Source organism: Sinocyclocheilus grahami, unplaced genomic scaffold (genome assembly GCF_001515645.1).
Source record: "Sinocyclocheilus grahami isolate Dianchi unplaced genomic scaffold, SAMN03320097.WGS_v1.1 scaffold521.1, whole genome shotgun sequence".
Classification (NCBI taxonomy): Eukaryota; Metazoa; Chordata; class Actinopteri; order Cypriniformes; family Cyprinidae; genus Sinocyclocheilus; species Sinocyclocheilus grahami.
Genome location: NW_015505700.1, coordinates 262,234 through 282,830, shown reverse-complemented (window position 1 = coordinate 282,830; position 20,597 = coordinate 262,234). Strand labels below are relative to the sequence as shown.

The window sequence follows — 20,597 nt, the reverse complement described above, 5'->3', positions numbered from 1 at the left end:
CCCCCACTTTTTTTTTTCCTTGCTTGTTTGGTGCCACCACAAGGAATGTGATGTTGCGACGGCCCAATAATCGGGACGGACTCATGGCCTAATAAAGGACTGCTGCACCGATATTTTCATCCTGAAGACTTAAAATCATTTGAGGAGGGAAAGAGGGGACATGAGGATTTATCACCCAAGAAAAAAAATTATCACTCATCGCCTGCAAGCACATTCTCAACCCACTCTCTCTCGGTTCCTCTGCTCATCTTCATGTTTCTAGTCATTTGAAACAAGTGCCTTAACAAGCAGTCTAACTTGTTCAAAAAGTAATAACCTGATGATTTTTTTTTTCTTTTTTCCCTCCCCTCATAACTCATTTGAAGACATGGTCTTGATCTTTCTCTGGCTTTTGGCATTGCTTGTCTGCCCCCTCCCGTTTGACATCAGAAGAATAATTTTGCATTTGCCACCTGTAGATTTTTGGGGCGATGAAGAACAGGATTTCACAGCGAGAGAGAGGATGGGGTGGCATGTGCAATTTGTGCAGTCTCTGGCGTACTTGACTATAGTGTGAAGAGAAGCCCCCTGGAGAACTGAGATGATATCAGTGGGCATAATGACAATGATGGGACTAATGTTCCTGTGGCAAGCTTTCAAAAGTCCCACAAGGGTCCCAATGGCTTTTCCCTTCATCTGCTCATGGAACATACCATGCCTCTAGAGACCCATAACTCTTTCCCACTCTGTCTTCAGTGGGCCAACACTAAGAGACTTGACCAGACTCAGACCAGCCTTTCTCCTTGGCCATGAGGACTCCTGCTTTGAGACAAATGTGGACTTTCTTTGTTTTTTTTCTTTTTCTTTCCCTTCCCCTTTCCACCTGATTTCAGTGCAGTTTTGCATTGTTATTGGGTAGGCACTCTGTCCTAAATGTGCCATTTATACAGATCTGGCACATTTGTAAACATTTTGTAAATACTTCATTTATTTTTTTAATGGATTGTTTTAAAACAAGCTAAAAAGGCTGGATGACCATTTGAGGAGAGTGTTAAAGATCTTTTAAAAATCAGGATTCTGTCAGCACTGGGCGGCACTTATTTAGTTTATGCCCTTTTTCCCCCAATGGGAAATAATTTAGCGGAGTTGAAACCTTTCCATGCAGTGCACCACCCTTGTTTTGTTATATAAAAATTTGACCCTTTTTAAAAAAAAAATTTTTTTTATATACATCTAAAAAAACTGTTTAAAGTTTTGAGTGCAAGTTTCTAAGCGTTTCAGCAGGTGGTACAGTTGTTCAGATTTGCACTTCTTTACTCTAAATTATTAACTCTCATCCATTACCCAGTGTTGACAAAAGTTCCTGACATGGGTTGCTTGAATAAATGGCCTCATTTAAAGGTTGTGAAAACATGAGGCTTATTTCCTTTCCAGCCTTTTGCTTGTAACACTGACTTATGAGGCACTCAGCAGAGTCTCCTAGCCTGGGTGACTCGAAACATAGAGGTAATTTAATATTATGGTCATGTAATAGTGCTACTCGCTGCAGTGCAGCTCAAATTGGCAACGTGCAAAAATGTTGAATTTATAAGCGAGATGTGTAGCTGTTACATGGGTATGTGTTTTTCTGCCACGGGCACTAGGACATGACTTTAAACAGACCGTTTAGGGGTGGGAGGATTCAAAAAGGCTTGGATGGTCACATTGGAAAAAGGAAAAATGGACAAAAAAACAACAACTGGATGCCAAGACTTCTAAACGATGGACTGACATAATGTAGCGGCAGAGACATGCAGTGCATCGTGAGTCAACAGGCTTCTTTTTGTAACAAGACCATGTTCTTGAGATGCTGCACAGACTTGACTTAGAAGAATCTAAACCTTTGCTGTGTGGGCTGCACTTAAGTTTGAACTTTAGTTCAAGGGGTGGGTAATAATGGGGCTGCACATGATTTGGGAGCATTTCCTCGATTAGGGCAGAGGTGAACAGACTGAAAGGGAGATTTTAGTTTTTTTGCTTTGAGGAAGCATTGTGGTAGGGACAAGGGTATTTAACATGGAGTCTGGGTATTTCATGGGTGCTGATAACCAAATGATTTTTTTTTCTTTTGCAGCGGAATATTTATCCCCTTCCCCCAAACACTAAAAGCCCCCCCTTTTTTTTCTCCCTGTTTTTGGGGATTGGTAGGGGCTTGCTTGAGACACTTTTGCCCTTCTGCTGTTTTTTTGAATAAGTTACACATTTTGACCCGTGATGTTTTGAGGGTTGCAACTTTATGGTGTGGGAGGTTGGGAGGGATACCGTTTTGCCTTTTTTGTGATTATTGGCACAATTTTTTGTGATTTATTGGCACAGAATTTACTTAATTTTACGTTGGAGTTTAACATCACCAACGTCCCCATTAAAAAAATAAATAAAATTAAAATACAGGTGAGGGTTTTTTTTTTTTTTAATGGATTGGCTTTGTCTACTGCGGCATGTTGCTGTTAGTTTTCCCTAATACAATTAAAGTTTGTTCTAACTGTATGGTTAGTTACCAAATTCTGAGCAAAGGTTATTTATCCCATATTCTAGAAAATGCAACCTTTTCCCAGTGACATTGCTTGGATCCAAACTTGTATTCTCTTCTCTATAGTACATACCTCACAGTGTGTAATGTACATCACCGGTCTAATCCCCTTTGGTTTCTTTTTTGGGGATTTCAAACATCTGCCCATAGAGAGGAGTATATAAGTTACTGGGCTCTTTGGCAGCAGCCCAGTGTTTTTCAGTAACCACTTGCTGTGAAAATCCCGGTTCGTTCCTTAGATGCTGTAAAGCAGCATGTGACTGGATGTGCTGTGGTCTTTGCCATGGGTGGTTGGGGTTTTGATTTATTTTTAGGTTTTGTTTTCTTTTTATTTGTAAGAATGGGGTGGCGAACATCTCGCCTGTTTAAGAATGGTTTTCATACAAAGCATAAATTGTCATCTATAAAGTCCACTCATTCTTCAATGTTGTTTTTTTTTTTTTTTTTAAATAAAGTTTGTATTTGGGTGGGTGGGAAGTTTTTTTTGTTTGTTTTTGGGCTGCCCTGATGTATCTTTTTCTTAACTCTCTAACACTACTTTATCCATCTGTTCAGTGTTGGGAGTACATGAATACATCAGTCTGGGTTAGTGGGAGGGAGGGAAATGGAGAGAATTGGTTTCAAAAATTCTAATAAAACAATTTGGGAGTTCAGGGTAAGGAAAATTTGATCTGTAAACTTTGCCCTTAAATTTGACTTATTTTTTTTCTTAACTTTTGGCTACTGCAGATTAAAATGACCAACCAAATTTAAGAAATCAAAAATATTTTTCCTTTTTCAATTTGGGCTATTTCAATTGGCATTTGTCTCAGTGATGCTACAATTTGAAAGATTTGAGATGTGTGAAAATGCAATGGTTAACATCTGTGATGGTTTTTGTTTGAAAATAAAGCTCACTGAAGTTCCATATGCGTGTAAGGTGTCTTTTTAATGGGGTTCTCATGAGACAAAACCCACATTGTGTTGGTATATGAATGTAATGTGAAAATTTACACTTGTAAGACAACTTCATTAGTCTAAATCTCAGTATCCAACACCACTTTGTTTCACTAATGTCAGTATTTTTAATTTATATTAATTGCGTAACACCTTCATACTGTTGCTAATAACGGTCCGTGTACTGATATCTGACAGATAAGTGCAGGCTGTGTTGAAACTGATTAATGGCTGTGGTATGATATTAAACTGACCCCTCCCCTGATCATTGATAAACAGGGTTCAGAGTTTTAAAACTCCGGAAACGGTTCACTGTCTGTTCATTTCTGCCGACTACCAATAATTTAGCTCTCCAAGATGCATTGGCGAATTCTGGTGATCTTTTCATTCATTAATTTCTTCTCATCTGGGGACACGCTCCTGACACCTTGTGACAGGTTAGTTCCCACAAGTACCTTCTTGATCGAGGCTTCTTTACTGAAATCTGAGCAGCTTTTCTGAATTATCCATTGAGGTGGCCACATTTAATATGAAGATTATTACTTTGAGATAAACACAGCTGCAAATCTGTCTTCTAGTCACTTGGGTTATGTGTAATGATTTGTGAATTTCTTTATGAATATTGAGCTTTGAAGAGGGTCCTCACCGTGTTAAGAACTACTTCAACAGCCACCATATAGTATTCTTATTATGGCTGAACTTTGAGTCAATGACAAAGCAGGTGGCGTGTTGAAGGCAGAGGAGCTGAGCTTTGAACCATCAAAGAAGAGTAGTAGAAAGAAAGTTACTGATCTTGGTTTTTGCGATCTTAACCTGTGAGTGCCAGACAACAAGCGGGCAGACAAACAAACTGCCCTGTTATTCTGTGCACCAGATGCCTGACGTGTGTTTGTTGCCACCAGTCAGATCTACTGCACTGGAGAAGTCCTGCGACAGGTCCAGATGGCCAAACTCTTTGATGATGACAAGTACTTTGTAGATATGAAGTTGACTACAGCTCCTGGTGAGTCAAGCATGTTTGATTTGTTCTGATGCCCATCTGAAAAGCTCTAGGCTTGTGATTTCCTGTACACTCTGCCATTTCCCTGCTTACCCGTAGAGGTCGTTGTGGAGGCTTTTGCCAATCTGAGCTCAGGGTTCCCAAACAAGACCATCCCATCCTCAGAGCTACAGAAGTTTCTGCAAACATACTTCGAAGAGCCGGGTAAGGAGTTCGAGCAGTGGACTCCTCCAGACTGGCATTCAAAGTAAGAACCTTTTGAGTGGAATTGTCTTGAAATGGTTCGCCCCAAATATGAAACAACGTCATTCTCTAAACTGGAATTCCTTTACTTTGATAGTGGAACACAAGTGTTCCAGAAAAGCCATACTGGAACTGTATGACCTGTGGGTGTGTAAATAATAACAGAATTTTCATTTCTGGGTGAACGATTCTTTTAAATTTGAATGTTAATGAAACCACAACAATCTTTGTTTCCTCTTCCATAGACCAACATTCTTGTCCAGGGTTTCTGACTCAAAATATCGCAGTTGGGCTGAAGAGCTGCACAGTTTATGGAAGTCCCTTGGTCGAAAGGTAAATGTTGGTTTTCACTAATGTATGGGACTGTGCACCACTAACTAATATTGATGATCTTACTATATACGTGGATGTGCAGATCCGTGATGATGTCAGAGACCACCCAGAGCTGTACTCACAGATTTACACCCCACACCCAGTCGTCGTGCCTGGTGGCCGCTTTAGGGAACTCTATTACTGGTTAGTCTCTCCCTTTATCACATACATACAGACAGACATAACAGTAAACCTTTACAGACAGACCTGTTGTGAGTTCCATGGTTGTGAGTCAATGGTAAATGCTTTGGTTGAAGTCATCTATTTGCATTATTGCAAATTATTTTTTAAATAGTTGTTTAAAAGTGGAATTAATGGGAAAAACCACATTACTGGTCACTCCCATGAAGTAAATACTTTACATATACAGTGTTGGGGAGTAACTAGTTACATGCAACAGCATTACATAATTTAATGACAAAATAAATGTATCTGTAATCCAGTACAGTTACTGATAACACACGTAATTAAATTACAGCTACTTATGAAAATGTTAACAATTACAAAGATATGGTTACTTCTGAAAAAGTGATAAAAATGCATTCCAGTGCTGGAAATTTGGGGTGGCTGTGCTTTAAAATTGAATTATTATAATCTTAATCTTAAATCAAGTGATGAAGAATTTGAAAGTCTTAAGAGTTATTAGTGTTGAATTCTACTGTAAGATTAACTTTTGTAAGAAATTTTGAAAAGTAATCAAATGTAATCAGTTACATTACTTTAATAAAGTAATTGAAATAGTACTTACACTACTTATTACATTTTGAAAAGGTAACTTGTTATATATATATATATATATATATATATATATATAGTGCCTATTCAAAGTTTTCATATCCCTTCATTTTTTTCACATTTTATGTTGCTGCCTTATGTTAAACTGCTTTAAATTACTTTTTTTCCCCAAATCAATCTACACTCCATACACCATAATGGCAAAGCAAAAAAACATGTTTTTAACATCTTTACAAAGTTATTAACAATAAATTATGTAAATGATTCCATTGCATAAGTAATCATACCCTTATCTGGGATAGTTGAAATTTAGCTCAGGGTATTCATATTGCTTGTAGATGTTACTACACTTCGAGTGAAGTTAACCTGTGGCAAATTCAATTGAATGGGTATGATTTTGAACTGCACACACATCTTAATAAAAGGTCTAACAGCTGAAAATGTATATCAGAGCAAAAACCAAGCCCTGAGGTCAAAATAACTGCCTGTAGAGCTCAGAAACAGGATTGCATCAAGCCACACATCTGGGGAAGAGTTCAGAAAATATTCTGCTTCATTGAAGGTTCACAGAAGCATATAGTCTCTGTTACCCTTAATGGAAGAAGTTTAAAACAACCAGGACTCTTCCTAGAGCTGGCCTCCTGGTCAAACTGAACAATTGATGGAGAACGGCTTTGGTTAGACTGGTGACCAAGAACCTGATGGTCACTCTAGTAGAGCTCCATGTATGCAGATGGGATAAACCTACAGAAGGGCAAACATCGCTGCAACACTCCACCGATCTGGGCTTTATGGGCGGTATGGCCAAACTCAATCCTCTCCTCTGTGAAGACACATGAAAACACACTTGTGATTTGCAAAAAAATAAATAAAAGCACCTAAAGGACCCTCAGACTCTTGAGAAACAATATTCTCTGGTTTGATGAACCTCAATTCTAAGCATCATGTTTGAAGGAAAGCAGCTCTGCTCATCACCTGCAGAGTACCATCCCAAAAGTAAAGTGTGCTGGTAGCAGCCTCATGCTGTGGGGCTGTTTTTCAGCGGCAGGGACTGAGGGACTCTTCAGAGTAGAGGAAAAGCTCAGTGCACCAAAATATTGAGATAGTCTTAATGAAAACCTAGTCCAGAGCATTCAGAACCTCAGACTGGGCAGAAGGTTCATCTTCCAACAGGACAATGAACCTAAATACACAGCAAGAGTGGCTTAAAGACAACTCTGTGAATGTCCTTGAGTGGCCCAGCCACAGCCTGGCCTTGAACCCAATCACATATTTCTGGAGAAACCTGAAAATGTGCATCTGCCCTCATCCAACCTGACAGAGCCTGAAGAGGTGAAGAGGTGAGGAGAAGAATGACAGATATTTGCCAAATTCTGATGTGCAAAGCTGGTCGTAAAATACCAAAATACTTGAGGTTGTAAAGGTGCTTCAGATAAGTACTGAGTTAAGGGTATGAATACTTATGCGATGTGCTTCAGTTTTTTAAATTTTTTTATAAATTTACGAAGTTGTGGCAATTCTGTTTTTGCTGTCATTATTGTGTATGGAGTGTAAATTGATGTGGGGAAAAAAGTAATTCAAAGCAGTTTAACATGAGGCTTCAACATAAAACGTGAAAAAAATGAATACTTTTTATAGGCACTATATATATATATATATATATATATATATATATATATATTAGTAGTATTGGAGCAGTAAAGACAAAATTGCTCTGGTTGCTGTGGAGTAAATATGATTAAAAGATGAATATGAGAAACTACAGAATGTCACATTTTATTATTAGCTGTTTCAACACGTATAATACCAAATAAAAAGGACAGCACTTTTAGAGTTCATCCCACTATTTGATGCGAGCATAAGCATTGGACAGTTGAACTTAAGGCAGATGTAAAAGATTAAAGCTATTATTTAGTTGCAGATCTCTTGCGTGCAATCAGAGCATTGAGTCTGCGACCCATAGACATCACCAGACTCTTGGTCTCATCCTTTGAAATGCTTTTTCAAGCCTGTGATGCAGCCAATTCCAACTGTTGATTGTCTTCTCTTCATCTGGTGAAATTCATGTTCAATCGGATTTAAATCTGGAGATTGATTTGGGCATTCTAAGACTTTACATTTCTTTGCCCTGATAAACTCCTTGACTGAACTGGCAGGGTGTTTTGGCTCATTGTCCTGATGCAATATGAAGCGCTTCCCAATGAATCTGGTGGCATTTTCTTGAACATTGGTAGCCAAGATGTTTGTGTACACTTCTTCATTCATTCTGCTACTGTCATCATTAAAGTTGAGAGGGCCTGTTCCAGAGACAGCCATGCATGCCCATGCCATGACACCACCTCCCCCATGCTTTACAGATGAGGCTGTATGCCACACGTTTGCTTTCCCATCACTTAGATAAAGGTTAATCTTTGTCTCATCTGTCCATAAAACTCTGTTCCAAATCTCTACTTGCTCACATTTGTGCTTTTTTGCAAACTTGCTGATCAGAGGTTTACATCTTGCAGTGTAGCTTCTGTAATTCTGTGTGAAAGTCTCCTGCGGACAGTAGATTATCAGCCCAGCTTTCTGGAGATTGTTGGTGATTTTACAGACACGTACTTTAGGGTTTATTTTCATAGCTTTTATGATTTGTCTGTCATCAGCTACTGTTGTTTTTCTCAGCCGATCAGGTTGTTGTGGGTTGCTGATGTCGCTGGTTGTTTCCAAATGCTTGATTTCTCCATGCCCTTTGTTTTTGGTATAGCTCTAATTGAGTTCCTCTTTTCATTAAACATCCAAATTGCTTGCTTTTCTCTCAAAGTCAGCTGCCTCGTCTTCATCCTGGTTTGTGTGTCATCATTGAATGCAGAAGAAATGGATATAACGGATACAATACATTCCCTGCTTTCAATACCTTAACAATTAATGCAACAGGACACAGCTGACCACTTAGAGAGACCTGTGAGGCAACTGTTCCAATACTTAAGCTCACATCAGATAAGAAACTCTTTGAAACTCAAAAAAAAAATAAAAATAAATATATATATATACTGTATACATTTTAGACATATTTACAGATTTCTTGACTCCACAGCAAACAGAGCAATTTTGTCTTTACTGTTCCAATACTTATGGAGGGCACTGTATAATATATATAGTTGTGTGTGTGTGTGTGTGTGTGTGTGCTTGATTCATATTTCGCAATAAACAATGTATTCTTTCTATAGGTTTAATCAACGAGTAGCTTTATATTTCACAATTATGCGTTGTATTCTACATTTCTTTTTCTTTCTTTTTTTGGTCTGATTTTGTTATACATTTTTGCTTCAAATAAATATATTTGTATAGCTGTGATTCATCCCATGGCTGCTTGGCTTGGTTCATGGTTTATAATGCAACCACAATTCCAGAGAAGTTGGGACGTTTTGTAAAAATGCAATAAAATCAAGAATCTGTGATTGTGTTGTTCATTCTCTTTAACTTTTATTTAATTGACAAAAGTGCAAAGAAAAGATTTCCAAAGTTTTCACTGGCCTACCTAAATGTATTTTTTAAATATGAACAAATTTTTATTTTGACGACTGCAACACATTCCAAAAAAGGTTGGGACAGAGGCTAAATAAAAGTGAAAATGTTATAGAATATCCACGTTAAACTGTTTAGAAACAGTTCACAGTAAGCAGGTGAACTGGCAATAGGTCAAGGTATCATGTTTGGTTATAAAAGGAGCATCGCTGTCTTTGCAAGCAAAGCTGGATCATGACTCATCACGCCCGCGACGACGATCATCGTGTCAGGACCGCTTCCCACGTATCGACGAGGACACGAAAAGTTCAGTAGGCTTTTTGCTTTAAATGAATGGTTATTGTCATGGTGTAAAGAACAGAAACTGCTCTTTGTTAATAACTGGAATCTTTTCTGGGAGCGTCCTAGGCTGTTTCGCGCTGATGGTCTGCATCCCAGCAGAGTCGCGGCGGAGCTCACAAATCAAAAATCACATTTCACAATGCAAAATAGCAAAGAATTTGTCTTTCACCAACTACCACACGTAATATTGTGAAAAGATAGAGGGAATCCAGAGGAAGCACAGTACATGTAGGGGAAGGCAGGAAACCTCAGTTGAATGTGCTTGACCTTTGACCCTTAAGATGGCATTGCATAAGAAATCATCATGCTGCAGTGTTAAATATAGCCACATGGGCTTAGGAGTACTTCAGAAAACTGCTGTCACTTAACACAGTCTGCTGCTGCATCAAGAAATGCAACTTGAATATGTTACTCTAGGACAGGCGTAGGCAAGTTCGGTCCTAGAGAGCCGCAGTCCTGCAGAGTTCAGCTCCAACCCTGAAAACAAAACTCCCCTGCCTATAGCCTTAGGCAAGTTCGGTCCTAGAGAGCCGCAGTCCTGCAGAGTTCAGCTCCAACCCTGAAAACAAAACTCACCTGCCTATAGCCTTAGTAATCCTGAATACATTGATTAGCTTGTTTAGGGGTGTTTGATTAGGGTTGGAGCTGAACTCTGCAGGACTGCGACTCTCTAGGACCGAACTTGCCTACCCCTGGTCTAGGAGAAAGCTATACATCAATTCTATGCAGCGATGCTGCCGGGTTCTCTGGGACAGAGCTCATTTCAGATAGTCAAAAAGACAGTGGAAATGTGTGCTGTACTCAGATGAGTCTACATTTCATCTTGTTTCCAGGAAAAATGGATTTCGAGTTCTCAGTCCCAAAGACCAAAGGGACCATCCAGACTTTCATCAGTGACAGATGCGAAAGCAAACGTCTGTCATGGTATATGAGTGCATCAGTGCAAACGGCATGGGTGACTTGCATATGTGTGAAGGTACCATTGACATGGAGGCATATATTGGAGTTGTTCAGAGAAATATACTGCCGTCAATATGATGTCTTTAATGAGAAGTCCTTGGTTATTAGATCAAGACAATGCCAGCTCTCATTCTGCATGTGCTACAACAGCGTGGTTTTGTAGAGACAGAGTGGATGTGCTAGAATGGCCTGCCTGCAGTCCAGATCTGACTCCTTTTGAAAATGTATGACCAGTCATGAAAAGGAGAATCAGACAACGACGATCACACACTGCTGAGCTTCTGAAGTCTTGTTTCAAGAGAGACTGGACAAAAATTTTGCTTGCAAAACCTTAATTAGTATTCTCAATTTCCAAACAATTAAACATTGCAATTAAAAGGACCGTTGATGTGACACAGTGTTAAACTTGCCTCTGTCCCAACTTTTTTGGAGTGTGTTGCAGCCATCAAAATCAAAATCTGTTCATATTTACAAAATACATTTACGTTGGTCAGTGAAAACGTTGGAAATATTTTCTTGGTATTTTTGTCAATTAAATAAGTTAAAGAGAATGAACAAATCACAGATTCTTGATTTGATTGCATTTTTACAAAATGTCCAGACTTCTCTGGAATTAGGGTTGCACTTTACAAAGGCTTGTTTTAAAATCCCTATTGTAAAAATGGAAGAAAAAAAAACACTTCTGGAACCAGCATTACTGAACAAGTGGACGAGCGCTAATGCACACTCTGTTGTTCAGTTTTTTCTTGGTGACCACACTATTATTGGACACTTTCACTCATTAAATATATATTAATCATGGTGGTTAGTGTGGCATACAGTGAATTTCTACATTGGCATTGGTAGTTGACAAATATATGCGTAACTCTGCATCCACACCACTAGGTGTCAGTGTATGTCCACAGCCAGCCCTCTTGCTGGTGCACACATCATGCACGGATAAATATGATCAATATTGTCAAATCTGATTTCATGGTGACTTTAATAAACACATAGCAGCACCCTGACAACTACCCACAACACAATAGCATCTGTAGCACTGGCAAAACCCACTCATATTTTCTTTAGAAACTGTAATAATCGAGGTGTTTTTGTTCTTCAGGGACTCATATTGGGTAATAAATGGTCTCCTCTTGTCAGAGATGACAGAGACGGCTCGAGGAATGATTCTGAACTTTGTGTACCTGGTGGAAAGGTGCACTTATTTCTCTTGATTTTCACACGATCAGTTTAATCGTTTCAAAACATTACCGCTAAATAACAGATATTTGACTCATAAATGACTCGTAATGAAATTCATTATTCATTCACCTTGACATAATCTGTATGTTTTTCTAATAATGATGATCTAAGTATGATTGTTTCAATTCATAATTAAGAAATGCACAAGCTTTTTTTCTATTAATAATACAAAAGGACTTAAGCAGTAAAGCACCCACTTACTGTTTCCCTTCACTTCCCATTCAGATACGGCTTTGTCCCAAACGGTGGTCGTGTTTATTACGAGCGGCGTAGTCAGCCTCCCTTCCTTCCGCTAATGGTGGAAAGTTTCTATGAGGTCACCGGAGACAAAGACTTCCTCAGGTAACCTTTCCGACTAAACTGCCCTCCTGCAGGTTTGTTGAATATTGAGGTGTTGCACTGAACCGCCCTGAACAACACCTCTGCACCGCATGTGCTCTGTGTGTGTTTAGGCAGGTTTTGCCAGCACTGGAAACAGAGTACAGCTTTTGGATGCAGAATCGCTCTCTTGCTGTGGCGATGAGTGGACTGACTCACATCCTGAATCGATATAATGTACCAGTGGACAGGCCGAGGTGAGACAATTCATTAACACTGTGCATTTTAAGAACATGTCAGGGTCACCACCAAACGCAAAATACAATTTTATTTTGCATAAAGAAATCTTAAGGTTAATTCGTATTACTGTGATTCTCAATACTGTAATAAAGCAAAACATCTGGATGCATTCCAGTATTTAAATCTGTGACTATTTGCAGACCTGAGTCGTACAGTGATGATGTAGAACTGGCTGAGGGCCTGTCAGCAGGTAGGAATCTAGGTGCTCTATTGAGGCCAAAATGCAAAAATTGACTACTTTTACCTATTAAAGGAATAGTTCAACCAAAAATGAAAATTAGCTGAAAATGTATTCAGCTTCAGATCATTCAAGAAGTAGATGAGTTTGTTTCTTCATCAGACCAGATTTGGCGAAATGTAGCATTACATCACTTGCTCACCAATGGATCCTCTGCAGTGAATGGGTGCCGTCAGAATGAGAGTCCGAACAGCTGATAAATAAACTGAAGTCTATCAATTAATGTCATGTGAAGCCAAAAATGTTTTGTCATTTTTGACTTCATACCGTTTGTGACGAGAGGGGCGGGGCCGAGAGCCGTGGGAACGGAGCGAGGCCGGTGGAGTAAATGCTAATGCCCGACACCTGTGCCACTCACCGGTCTCGAGTCCCACGGAGGAGCTCCGTTGGGCATTAGCATTTACTCCACCGGCCTCGCTCCGTTCCCTCGGCTCTCGGCCCCGCCCCTCTCGTCACACCGTTGCTCGTGGCTCTATCCATAATTTTGTTTTCTCCAGTGAAAAAGTTGTCTTGTCTGAATTAGGAGAGAAAAATGTTAAGATCAAGCACCATTTACAAGTGAAAACAGTCCAAAACAGATCTAAACCAATATATTGGTAGACAGCAGGGGATGGACTTTTTCCACTAGATGAAGTATTTTGGTCAAGTGACAGTTTAAAGTTAAAATTCCTTAATGATGGATTTGTTTCTTACAAACAGCTTTTTGCTTCACAAGATATTTATATTTATCAGCTGTTTGCGCTTTCAATCTGACGGCACCCATTCACTGCAAGCAAGTGATGTAATGCCAAATTTCTCCAAATCTGTTCCAATAAAGAATCAAACTCATCTACACCTTGGATGGCCTGACGGTGAATACATTTTCAACAAATTTCAACCGTTTAATATTCTGATGCTTACACGTACCACAACAAGATCATTAAAGGAATCCTATTAAAAGGTATTTTCTTTGTGTTTATGTGCATGAACATGAATATGTTTGTGTATTACAGAGGCTCAGAAGAAACTTTGGATAGAACTGACATCTGGTGCAGAGTCAGGTTGGGATTTCTCTTCTCGCTGGTATATAGACAGCACAGGCAGAAACAACGGCACCCTGAGCGACACACAGACAAGCTCCATCCTGCCTGCTGACCTCAATGCCATTATGTGCCGCAATGAGCGTCTGCTGGCCTCCTTCCACAGGATTCTGGGTAAAAGAGTAAAAACACACTTCTGTGTATTTACACACACTACTGATTTAAAGGGGTCATATGATGCGATTTCAAGTTTTCCTTTCTCTTTGGAGTGTTACAAGCTGATTGTGCATAGATAAGATCCCTGAAGTTGCAAAGACTAAAGTCTCAAAACCAAAGAGATATTCTTTATCAAAGTTAAAACTCTGCCACGCCCCCCTAAAATGGCTCGTTCTAACACGCCCCCACATATCTACCTCACTATGTGGAAATATTTGCATAATGCAGCCCAAATGTTCACGCAAAGAAAGGCGGCGTGGTTTCAGTAACCGCAGTTAGTGTTGAAGCAGCCATGTCAGGGAGACGCTGTGTGTTTCTAGGCGAAAGCAAATGCACTTTATTTGGCCTTCCAGAAGTAGATGCATTTAGGAATCTTTAAGATTACTTGCAACAGAACAGCAATGCATTTTATGGACGACCGTTTCGTGACCCTAGGAGAGGAGGTCATTCTGACTTTGCTATGACAATCCGGCGCTTCTGAATCAGCTACTGTTTCGTTATTAGTTTAAGTATTTGCTATTGACTGTTCAAATGCGGAGTTTTGAGCATCGTAAACCTTCATATTCATAATCATATTGTCATGATTATGAAGGTGTCATGTCAGTCTTATGCACACCCCTTCAAGTAAAGTGTTACCAAACATAATTTATAGTTAGTCATCATATATAACAAATGTTTTGGTAATCATTTATTTTTGTCATTAATAATTTTCAAGTCAGCAATAATATCACTTCAGTAAATTAAAGAGATTTAAGTTAAGGCAGAAGATTTCACACAGAGGAAATTATACTTTGTTTGATCTTCCACATATTCATCACTTTTAGTTAATGTATCCACCTAATCAGCTGATGTAATTTACTTTAATAACTTCATTAGGCTACTGCTTAAAGGATGACTGATGGTCATCTGTCTTCTCTGGGTGCTGAAATTAGAATTTTTTTTATAGATATTTATTTAATAACCTCCCTCTCTCTCTCTATTATATATTAATAATGTACATACCCAAAATGTCTTAATCCCCTTTACTTTTTTTTTTTTTTGAGAATTCTTTGATGAATAGAACATTAAAAAAACAGCATTTATTTGAAATAGTGAAATAACATAATTTGAAATATTGTGTAACAATGTACAGTCAAAGTGTTAAAAAGTGTGCTAAATAAAAGTATAAAAATGTACTGATCCCCAAACATTTGAACAGTAGAAGTGTATATTTGGTAGAAATGCTTGTTTAGTTCCCTTAGGTATGATAATAAGGCAGCAGAGTATGAACAGCGTGGTTTGTGTGTTATATTAAAAGCACTCTGACATCTTTTCCACTAGGTAATGAAGAGGAGGCAGTGGAATATGAGAAGGCACTTTCTGCTAGAATTAAAGTGGTTGAAAGTCTACTGTGGGATGCAGAAAGAGGAGCCTGGTTTGATTTCAGCCTGGTGAACGAGACCCGGCACCTGTCTTTCTACCCATCTAACCTGGCGCCTCTCTGGGCACAATGTTACTCTAACCCAGAAATGGCCAATCAGGCTGTGCAGTACCTGACGGTGAGCCTGCCACTTTACAAACCCTTATGTTAATTACTGACCTTTTATAGTGGGTCATATCATAGACAGGCGACATAGACGGTATACAACACATGCAATGCTTCCTTCCTGCAGACAAGCTCCAGATGTCTCACCTTTGACATAATGCTGCTTTAATAAGACCCTCCATCCACACTCACAGTAAATTATTAGTTATTTCTTTGTATCAAATATATTCCCTCTTGAGTAACACTGCAGTTCACCTCCAATGTTTCTCCTTATTAATTAGTCTTAAATACAAGAGATAAGTATTTTTAGGTTTCACAGGAAAAAGTGAGATCTCAAACAGTGGGAGGTTGCATTTTCCTGAATTAAACTCCATGCTCAACAGCAGATGGCACTCTTTGCACAATAGTTCTGCTTTTCACAAACCTTTCCTCATTCTGGTCATTTATTCGCTCTCTCTTTCTCTGTGTAGGATAGTGGAGGTCTGGACTATCCTAACGGGGTTCCCACCTCTCTTAGTGAAAGTGGGCAGCAGTGGGACATGCCCAACGCCTGGCCTCCTCTTCAACACATGATTATTGAGGGTATGTGGTCATTTAATCTTGCGACAGTCATCCTTGAAATCATATATATTTGTATAGTGCTATTCACAATGCACAATGAATAGCGAAAGCAGCTTTACAGAAGGTCACAATGTTAATGTTTGTTATATATGAGTATAGGTGCATGAAGCAATTTAGATCTGATAATATACTTGTATTATATATATACTGTATATGTACAGGGATTAAAGTTAGTTCATAAAGACAGTCACTTGCTTCATTCCTGAATGATTCAGCCGTTTGTGTGAATCAATTGAATGAATGATTCAGTGATAAAATCAGTGACTTGCCGCCACCTGCTGGCGGATTTAGTTTCATTTTTAGCGTATAATTTCAGTTATTTGAATCATATTTCTGTATTCAAAAAAGACAAATAAGCTACCAACCATATGAAATTGGTATTAATAAATTAATGTGTACTACAGAGGTGGCACAGAAGAACACACAAGTGGCTTGTAGTTACATTTTCAGACGTTTAATGAGGCTCAGAGGTAGCATGAGTGCAATTAAATACATAAATTCATGTGGAGATTAATGTTTTAAATATACAATTTTGAATACAGAAATATGATTTAAATAACTGAAATGATATGCTAAAAATGAAACTAAATCCGCCAGCAGATGGCAGCAAGTCACTGATTTTATCACTGAATCATTCATTCAATTGATTCACACAAACGGCTGAATCATTCAGGAATGAAGCAAGTGACTGTCTTTATGAACTAACTTTAATCCCTGTACATATACAGTATATATATAATACAAGTATATTATCAGATCTAAATTGCTTCATGCACCTATACTCATATATAACAAACATTAACATTGTGACCTTCTGTAAAGCTGCTTTCGCTATTCATTGTGCATTGTGAATAGCACTATACAAATATATATGATTTCAAGGATGACTGTCGCAAGATTAAATGACCACATACCCTCAATAATCATGTGTTGAAGAGGAGGCCAGGCGTTGGGCATGTCCCACTGCTGCCCACTTTCACTAAGAGAGGTGGGAACCCCGTTAGGATAGTCCAGACCTCCACTATCCTACACAGAGAAAGAGAGAGCGAATAAATGACCAGAATGAGGAAAGGTTTGTGAAAAGCAGAACTATTGTGCAAAGAGTGCCATCTGCTGTTGAGCATGGAGTTTAATTCAGGAAAATGCAACCTCCCACTGTTTGAGATCTCACTTTTTCCTGTGAAACCTAAAAATACTTATCTCTTGTATTTAAGACTAATTAATAAGGAGATCTTCCACATATTCATCACTTTTAGTTAATGTATCCACCTAATCAGCTGATGTAATTTACTTTAATAACTTCATTAGGCTACTGCTTAAAGGATGACTGATGGTCATCTGTCTTCTCTGGGTGCTGAAATTAGAATTTTTTTTATAGATATTTATTTAATAACCTCCCTCTCTCTCTCTATTATATATTAATAATGTACATACCCAAAATGTCTTAATCCACTTTACTTTTTTTTTTTTTGAGAATTCTTTGATGAATAGAACATTCAAAAAACAGCATTTATTTGAAATAGTGAAATAACATCATTTGAAATATTGTGTAACAATGTACAGTCAAAGTGTTAAAAAGTGTGCTAAATAAAAGTATAAAAATGTACTGATCCCCAAACATTTGAACAGTAGTAGTGTATATTTGGTAGAAATGCTTGTTTAGTTCCCTTAGGTATGATAATAAGGCAGCAGAGTATGAACAGCGTGGTTTGTGTGTTATATTAAAAGCACTCTGACATCTTTTCCGCTAGGTAATGAAGAGGAGGCAGTGGAATATGAGAAGGCACTTTCTGCTAGAATTAAAGTGGTTGAAAGTCTACTGTGGGATGCAGAAAGAGGAGCCTGGTTTGATTTCAGCCTGGTGAACGAGACCCGGCACCTGTCTTTCTACCCATCTAACCTGGCGCCTCTCTGGGCACAATGTTACTCTAACCCAGAAATGGCCAATCAGGCTGTGCAGTACCTGACGGTGAGCCTGCCACTTTACAAACCCTTATGTTAATTACTGACCTTTTATAGTGGGTCATATCATAGACAGGCGACATAGACGGTATACAACACATGCAATGCTTCCTTCCTGCAGACAAGCTCCAGATGTGAAGCAAGTGACTGTCTTTATGAACTGATAGAAATCCGTCGAAGTGACTGAACTTTCAGTATATATATATATATATATATATATACATTTCTTATATTGACCTCATTTGCTTATTAAATACATGTTCTCAGTCTTATTGTGCATAATTCATCAGTATATTTGTCTGTATTCTATGATAATTTGACACCTTTTTGGTGAAAATGACATGAACTAGGCTTAAAGTGACCAAATGTCTTAATAAAATCAGGACAGTCTTGGTATTGGCTATTTTACAAGCCATGGTCTTTAGTTGATTGCTACAAATAAACATTTTAAGCTAGCATCACACTTTTACTCTCATGTAAAAGCCAGCAGCAGTGTGATGTGTAGCCTTATGTAATGAGAGTGGGTGGGCTGTGTATATATTGACCTCATTTGCTTATTAAATACATGTTCTCAGTCTTATTGTGCATAATTCATCAGTATATTTGTCTGTATTCTATGATAATTTGACACCTTTTTGCTTAAAGTGACCAAATGTCTTAATAAAATCAGGACAGTCTTGGCATTGGCTATTTTACAAGCCATGGTCTTTAGTTGATTGCTACAAATAAACATTTTAAGCTAGCATCACACTTTTACTCTCATGTAAAAGCCAGCAGCAGTGTGATGTGTAGCCTTATGTAATGAGAGTGGGTGGGCTGTGTAGTTCCTTGACCTATTAATAGAGCAGGAAGTATTAAATAAAGAGCTACATCAGTTGGGCCGAACACTTTGCAACATCCAGGCTAATTGTAAGAAAGCACGGTCATCTGGTCATCCTACCGGGACTGAGAATGTGCAGGGTTTTGGTTAATGTTAACTGGTAGCCAAATCGCTCTCTAGGCCAGTAGTGATCATGTTTTACTTTAGACACATAGTGCTGAATCAGCACAGTATGTCATTACGATTGTACAGTTTTCGTAATATTTTACATTTTCCTTTAACTTCATGTAGTTTTGTTCATCGTTTTTGAGAATGAGGGCATGTCATGCAACTTTATTGCCATTTGCCAACTTTGCCTTTTGTTTCACTGGGAACCAAATGATTAGGAGAGAACATGCCTGAAAAAATGAAACATTGTGATTCTATAGACAATAACAGTTTAGTTCTCGTCCAACAGTTATAACTTGATGCAGTGCGCCTGAAGAATCTCCAGTCTGTTCAATGTGTGAACTAAATCACAGTATTCCCTTCAAAATTCAATTTACCTGCTGTCACATCTTGTCTGAGTTTGGGAAGTGACTATTAAGATGTGATTAATGATGCTCAGTAGTTGGTGAATTTGCCATTTAAATCACCCACCTACTTCTCACCCCATCCAACACGTCTTTGCAGGTCTCTCTAGGCTCGATTCGGCCCACGCTAAAGAGCTCGCCTTCAGATTGGCCGAACGGTGGATTCAGACCAACTGGCGGACGTACATCAAATATGAGGCCATGTTTGAGAAGGTAAAGCCCACTAAAATCCACTCTGGACTGTGTCGGAAATCACTGTGTCACTATATCAGTGGAGTAATGTAAGGAATAGTGTCCGATTTTGGATACAGCCCTATCCTACAGCTGGACCTTTATTAGTTTCTGCATTAGTTTAAAATTCACCATGAAGTCAGTCAATTCCTGATGAACAAACAACACGGTGACCAAGAAAAATTGAACCATAGACTGCATTAGTGGCCGCCCACTTTTTCAATTTTGTTTATTGCAAAAAATGCATACATGAAGACTTCAGATGCAAAAAACCTCTAAGTCCATCTGGCATTTTTCTTTTAAATCTTCTTCTATGTTTCTATGTTTAGGTTCAGTAATTTCACTTTAATGGCAATGAAAATGTTATTTTTAAAAATGTCGCATTGCATTGTCGCTTCGCACTTTGTCATTGGACAAGACATAGTAAACAGTTGCAAAATTAAATAAGATTTTTTTATTTGACTTTATTTAGCATATAACTGCATTCTATAGGCTACACCACACAGTGAGTTGTTGCCCCACATGTTCATTATCAATAAGCTATGAAATGTAAGATGATCTACGCAGGTCTGGGGCGAGGCAGTGCGTTAAATCGACAGACAGCCCTACTTTAAACAGGATAACTTGCAGCTCAACAATTGAAAGCCAGCTCATTCACACACGGTCTTTCTTGAAATCATATGATTTGATTTGCATCTTCTGATTGGTTCTGTGGACTTTTGCTGGCAAAGGGAAGTGGTGTTTAGAGGTTTTTTAGGGCTGAGGCTGGGATTTAGCGTTTTTGCTGCAAAAGTATTTGATTAACGTATACTATGTGCGGAGAGCATTCACTGCATCATTCTTTTGTATCTGAAGTCTTCATATATGCACACACACACACACACACACAC

At 38.6% G+C, this 20,597-nt stretch overlaps 1 protein-coding gene across 2 annotated transcripts in view; it reads left to right on the top strand.

Annotated features, from left to right (window-relative positions):
- Positions 1-3,899: 3,899 nt before the first annotated feature.
- The window catches only part of treh (trehalase (brush-border membrane glycoprotein)), an 18,068-nt gene continuing 1,370 nt past the window's right edge, over positions 3,900-20,597 (top strand). Inside the window, exons 1-13 of one of the 2 annotated variants that reach the window (XM_016237658.1) lie at positions 3,900-3,921; positions 4,391-4,487; positions 4,584-4,731; positions 4,973-5,060; positions 5,143-5,243; positions 11,746-11,838; positions 12,111-12,227; positions 12,338-12,460; positions 12,644-12,693; positions 13,734-13,934; positions 15,297-15,514; positions 15,972-16,083; positions 19,577-19,689. In XM_016237658.1, the coding sequence (XP_016093144.1) occupies positions 4,427-4,487; positions 4,584-4,731; positions 4,973-5,060; positions 5,143-5,243; positions 11,746-11,838; positions 12,111-12,227; positions 12,338-12,460; positions 12,644-12,693; positions 13,734-13,934; positions 15,297-15,514; positions 15,972-16,083; positions 19,577-19,689 (1,425 nt within the window). In that variant the 5' untranslated portion in view covers positions 3,900-3,921; positions 4,391-4,426. Of the gene's footprint in view, positions 3,922-4,347; positions 4,488-4,583; positions 4,732-4,972; positions 5,061-5,142; positions 5,244-11,745; positions 11,839-12,110; positions 12,228-12,337; positions 12,461-12,643; positions 12,694-13,733; positions 13,935-15,296; positions 15,515-15,971; positions 16,084-19,576; positions 19,690-20,597 lie in introns of those variants that run through there. The other variant, XM_016237659.1, reaches the window with a different exon arrangement.